Source organism: Passer domesticus, chromosome 28 (genome assembly GCF_036417665.1).
Source record: "Passer domesticus isolate bPasDom1 chromosome 28, bPasDom1.hap1, whole genome shotgun sequence".
Lineage (NCBI taxonomy): Eukaryota > Metazoa > Chordata > Aves > Passeriformes > Passeridae > Passer > Passer domesticus.
In genome coordinates, this window is record NC_087501.1 from 1,547,949 (window position 1) to 1,553,573 (window position 5,625).

Sequence of the window (5,625 nt, forward strand, 5' to 3'; positions counted from 1 at the left end):
TGCCAGATGTTTTCCTGGAGGTGCTGGAGGACAAATCGGGGAGGATCCGGAGGCAGCTCAGCAAGGGAAGCAGCTAGAAATGTGCCGTAGGGGGGACACCTGGCACTGTCCCTGAGTGTCCCCTCCAGGCTGGCCTGGGACAAGGCCAGGGACGGGCAGGAGAGCGGGTCCCAGCAGGAGCCCAGCCCCGAGAAGGGATTGTCCCCAAACCCCAGGACCGAGCAGGGATTGTCCCCGGGGCCAGGCAGGCATTGTCCCCAGGGCCGGAGCAGGGCTGTCCCCAACCCCGAGAAGGGATTGTCCCCGGAGCCGGGGGAATGCTGTCCCCAACCCTAAGTAGCGACTGTCCCCAACCCCAAGCAGGAATTTTCGCCAACCCTAAGCAGAGACTGTCCCCAGCCCCGAGCAGGGACTGTCCCCAGGGCCAGGGCAGTGCTGTCCCCAACCTCGAGCAGGGACTGTCCCCAACCCCGAGCAGTGCTGTCCCCAACCCCGAGCAGGGATTGTCCCCAAGGCAGAGCAGCGCTGTCCCCAGCCCCGAGCAGGGACTGTCCCTCCCAGGCAGCGGCGGGGCTCGCTCGTGGCCGGCACTGCCACCTGCTGCCACCCTCTGTCACCTGCCGGGCACAGCTTCCCAGGCGGTTTGTCCCCGGGAAAAAAAATCGGGCAAAGGTTGGGAAAAGCCTTCACAGGACCGGGAATTCCAGCACCACGGCCAGCACGAGCCCCTGTCCCCAAGTGCCACACCCAGGGAACAGAGTGGCACCTCCCACATCTCAGAGCTGAACCCTGGGCTTGAGGACTCACCACATTTAAACACGACAAACTCCAGGAAATTATATTTTTTATTTCCATTTTCCAAGTTTCAGTCAAAATATCGGCTTCAAAAATAAATGAAGGAAGGTCACATAAATTGGTGGGGTAACAAAACAGCAACCCTAAGCTACAGCTCCCCAGGGGAAACTCCAGGATACAACTTGACCCATTAAATATTGCCCCTCTTCTCCAACAGCAGCTGAAAGGAGTAAGAAATTTCACCTGCAACAGCGTCCAAGAGACTGCTGGGAGTACAGGAACAGACTAAAAAAACTCAGCTTTCCTATTTCCAATGATACCAGGATAGCAAAACGCAGAGTTGAAAAATATTTACAAAGTTATCTACAAGACACAGCTACAGTGCTCCCAGGACTCCCAGGCTCTGGAATTGCTGCCTCCAGGCGGGAGCAGATCTGCCCAGTGCTGCTCCAGTTAAGAGCCATCCTGCTGGTCCTCGATCTTGGGGGCCAGGTAATACTTCAGGTGTCCCATGTCAGCGATCTTGTACTCCACAACTGGGGGAGAGAACGGAAAAAAAGGGGTGTTCAGAGGGTGCTGCACCAAATCCAGCCTCAAGTTCCACTTCTGCTGGTGGCACTCACCCAGAGGAACATCTGCAGACATGCTGAGTGTCACCGTGGGGGACAGCGGGGTGGCTTTGGTGAAGAAGTTCAGGTACCTCAGGGCGAAGGTCAGCTGCACCGGCTCGTTCATCTCGATTGTGACCTGGGCAAGCAGGGCAGGAGTCCAGAGCCCTGGCACACAGGCCAGGGCCAGCAGGGCTGCTCCTGCCTGCCCAGCACTGCTGAGCCCCCAGGTGACACTGCAGGGGTCCAGGGGAACCAGAGGGGCTGGATTTGGGGGCTCCAGAGGGGCTGGATTCGGGGGAACCAGGGGGACACACAGCCCTGTCCTTGCTCACTGCAGGGCTGGCACTCGGTGAGCTTCCAACCCAAACAATTCCCCAGTTCCAGGATGCCCCAGAGGGCAGAGAACTGGCTTTGTAGGTGAGCCCTGCATCAGGGGGGCTCCAGAGGGGCTGGATTTGGGGGAACCAGAGGGGCTGGATCAGGGGAACCAGAGGGACACACAGCCCTGTCCCTGCAGGGCTGGCACTTGGTAACCTCTCAAATCCAAACCCATCCCCAATTCCAGGCAGAGAACTGGCCCCCCAGGGCAGAGAACTGGCTTTGTAGGTGAACCCTGGAGCATCAGGGGCTCCAGAGGGGCTGGATTTGGGGGAACCAGGCGCACACGGCCCTGTCCCTGCTCACTGCAGGGCTGGCACTCACTTCCAACCCAAACCCTTCCCCAATTCCACGATCCTCCCCAGGGCAGAGAGCCAGCTCTGCAGGTGAGCCCTGCATCAGGGGGGCTCCAGAGGGGCCAGATTAGGGGAACCAGAGGGGCTGGATCAGGGGAACCAGAGGGACACACAGCTCTGTCCCTGCAGGGCTGGCACTTGGTGAGCTCCCAACCCAAACCCTTCCCCAATTCCAGGATCCCCCCCAGGACTCTGCAGGCGAGCCCTGAGCCCTGCACCCCCCACTCACAGCCTCCTCCTCCTTGTCCACGTTGCTGGTCTGGGACAGTTTGATGTTGCCGTTGCCCAGCTCGCCGTTGGCAGAGAACTTGACGCCGTCCTTGGCGCAGGAGATGACCACGGCGTCGCCGATGTGGCTCAGGTCCCGGCAGATGCGCGCGAACTCCGCCGAGGGCATCTTCACCACGCAGCTGTACTCCTGCTCCTGGGGGACAGCGAGCCTGCCAGGGCTGGGACAGCCAGGGGACAGCCACAGGGGGCTGGGCACTGCCAGGGACAGCCTGCCAGTCCCTGGGCACTCACAGTGACACCCTGCCAGGCTGGGACACCCATGGTGACACTCGCAGGGACAGCCTGCCAGGGCTGGGACACCCAGGGTGACACCCACAGAGGGCTGGGCACCCACAGGGACAGCCTGCCAGCCCCAGGGCACTCACAGTGACACTGTGCCAGGGCTGGGGGATCTGCAGTGACACCCACAGTGACACCCTGCTAGGGCTGGGCACTCCCAGTGACAGCCTGCCAGTCCCTGGGCACTCACAGTGACACCGTGCCAGGGCTGGGGTACCCACAGTGACACTGTGCCACCCCCTGGGCACTCCCAGTGACACCCACAGTGCTACCCTGCCAGCCCTGGACACTCCCAGTGCCACCCTGCCAGCCCCTGGGCACTCACAGTGACAGCCTGCCAGGCTGGGGCACCCATGGTGACACCCGCAGGGACAGCCTGCCAGGCTGGGGCACCCATGGTGACACCCGCAGGGACAGCCTGCCAGGGTTGGGGCACCCAGGGTGACACCCTGCTAGGGCTGTGTCACTCCTAGTGTCATTGTGCCACCCCATGGGCACTCCCAGTGCCATCCTGCCAGCCCTGGACACTCTCAGTGACACTGTGCCAGTCCTTGGGCACTCACAGGGGCACCCACAGTGCCACCCTGCCAGCCCTGGGCACCCACAGTGACACTGTGCCACCCCTTGGGCCCCCCCAGGGACACCCACAGTGCCACCCTGCCAGCCCCAGGCCTGTCCAGCGCTCCCAAGGCCGTTGTGTTCCAGGCCCTGGTGTGAACCCAGCTCCACAGCAGTGCCCCCAGTGCCAGGCTGTCACTTACTGGGATTCCCAGCTGCTCCACGTCGAGATCCATCAGCTTCATCTCGTAGTCAGAAACCTTCTCCTGGTCTGGAGAAGCAAAGCTCAGTGGCACCAAGTGGCAGTGACAGAGGGCAGCTGCACTGCTGGCACTCCCCACGCCCCCCAGGCAGCACCACCTCAATCCTGGCACTGAGATTTCCCTCTGCTCCTCAGGGCTGGCACTCTGGGAATGCCCTGGCAGCCTTTACAGGCTCTGAGGATAAAACCAAAATGTCTGTGTGCAGCCTGAAAGAGCCTTCCTCTCACAAAGGAAATATTTATCAACCTGATCAAGTTTTAATCTCCAGACTGTTCCAAGAAGCAGGAGTCCCTCCCACTCCTACAGGACCCACTGCCATTTCCCCCCTCCTGCATCCCCGTGGCTTCTGGAGCTGCTGAACACATCCCAGCCAGAGAGGAGCTCCAGAACCCAACTCACTGGGTGCCTCGAACACCAGGGCCAAGGTGTCGGCGTTGTCCTCGGCCCGCAGGGTGATGATGTCCTCGTTCCCTGCACATTTCAGGATCTTGGACATGCTGCAGGGAGAGAGGCAGGTGACTCATGGCAGAGCAGCAGGGGATGTGACATTACAGCGAGCAGGATCTCCTTCTAACACTTCTAACACCCTGGCAAAGTGTATGGGGAGACTGCTTGGTCACCCACAGAGCTCTTCCACATCCACGGGGTGGAACCTCCCGTGCCTCAGCTCCTGCCCGTTCCTCCTGTCCCACGGCTGGGCAGATCCTGGATCCATCCTGACCCCTCCCGTGGATATTTACACTCAGCAGTCTCCTGAACCTCTCCTCATAGACATGGACACGCTCCAGGCCCCTCATCTTTGTCCCTCCGCGGGAGCTCCGTGTCTCTCCCGCAGAACCTCACCGCGGGGCAGGAAGCACCCCCAGCCGGAGCCGCTGGCAGCGCCCATCGTGCCGCAGCCCTGCCAGGACTCTGCGTGTCCTGTCCCGAGAGCTCCGGGGCTTTAACGCTGTCGCCGCTCGCACCGGGGGCCATGGCGGCCCCTCTCCCTCAGCGCCGCCTTTTCCCGCCACTCGCCGCCGGCAGTGACGTCACGGCCCCGGCGCGCGCCGCGAAAAACGGCGCGAGAGCCGTGAGGGGAATGGCGGGGGTGGGCGGGCAGGGCAGAGAAAGGCTGAGGGGGCTCCGAGCGGCCCCGGGACCCCCCGCACCTCCGGGGCGCCGCCGCATCGCCCCTCACAGCCGCTTCCCCCGCTGCCCCGAGCGCCGCAGCCCGCCGGGCCTGCCGGGCCGCCCCACGGCAGCGCCCCGCGAGAGGCTGACCTGGACAGGTTGACGCCCATGGCGATGTTGCGGTCGCAGCGGTAGGTGTCGAAGCCCTCCGAGCGCAGCGTGAGCTGCACCAGCGAGACGTGCGAGGAGTCCATGCTCTGCAGGCTGATGCCGCCCGAGCCCAGGTCCCAGCAGGCCTCGGTGATGAGGTCCTTGAGAGCCTCCAGCACTCGCTTGAGCACCGAGCCCTGCACCAGCCGCGCCTCGAACATTTTGGCAGCACCAGCGGGAGCGGCTCTTTCCCAAGCCCAGACGGAAGAACTGAAATAGAGCGCGGCGGCCCGCCGAGACCCTTTTATGCACTCTGTCGCCCTGCCCACCGCCGCGCAGCAGCCAATCAGCAGCGCCGCTCTCCTTCAGCCCAACCCACTCCCAGCTCACATGCAGATCCCCGCCGCGCTCCGGCCAATCCCAGCGTTGCTATTCCCCTTAGCCCCGCCCCTCCGTGAGGCGGGAGCCAATCACCGCGCGGCTTACACAGGCCCCCGCGTCCCGCCTCGCTGCGCAGCGATGGCGGCAGGGCCCGGTCCCTGCAGCGCCGCCGGTGCCGCGCACGGGGCCTGGCCGTGGTGGCGCGCCCGTCCTCAGGCCCCGTGCGCTGACCGGAAACCGGCCATAACCGGCTTGTCCCTAAAGACAAACCCCTCACGGGGACCTTCCCGCGCGCTCTCTCGCGCCACACATCATGGCGCCCCGCACCATCCGGGTACACCTGGGCGCCGCCATACCTCCCCCCTAAACCCCGCCCCTCACCAATCCCACGCCTCCCATTGGTCAGCGGCGCCGCGTGGCCACACCCCCTCTCTCCAGCCCCGCCCCCCG

The 5,625-nt window shown here is 63.5% G+C and overlaps 1 protein-coding gene across 2 annotated transcripts; it reads right to left on the reverse strand.

Moving 5' to 3' along the window:
• Positions 1 to 827: 827 nt before the first annotated feature.
• PCNA (proliferating cell nuclear antigen) lies at positions 828 to 5,485 on the reverse strand. 2 transcript variants are annotated; one of them, XM_064400503.1, is made up of 7 exons: positions 5,185 to 5,200; positions 4,795 to 5,064; positions 3,931 to 4,028; positions 3,472 to 3,539; positions 2,370 to 2,564; positions 1,419 to 1,542; positions 828 to 1,331 (listed from the first exon to the last, which is right to left on the reverse strand). In XM_064400503.1, exons 2-7 carry the CDS (start codon positions 5,013 to 5,015, stop codon positions 1,249 to 1,251), a joined length of 789 nt encoding a protein of 262 aa, XP_064256573.1. In that variant the 5' UTR covers positions 5,016 to 5,064; positions 5,185 to 5,200; the 3' UTR covers positions 828 to 1,248. The 2 variants fall into 2 exon arrangements, with proteins under 2 accessions (XP_064256573.1, XP_064256572.1); XM_064400502.1 differs by having other exon boundaries at positions 4,795 to 5,485.
• Positions 5,486 to 5,625: the final 140 nt, after the last annotated feature.

Coding starts and splice junctions, on each gene's coding strand:
- PCNA (XM_064400502.1), bottom strand. CDS start 5,015: ATGTTCGAGGCGCGGCTGGTGCAGGGCTCGGTGCTCAAGCGAGTGCTG. Junction 4,029..4,794: donor ATGGGCGTCAACCTGTCCAG/GTCAGCCTCTCG, acceptor CTCTCCCTGCAG/CATGTCCAAGATCCTGAAAT. Junction 3,540..3,930: donor CCTGGTGTTCGAGGCACCCA/GTGAGTTGGGTT, acceptor TTGCTTCTCCAG/ACCAGGAGAAGGTTTCTGAC.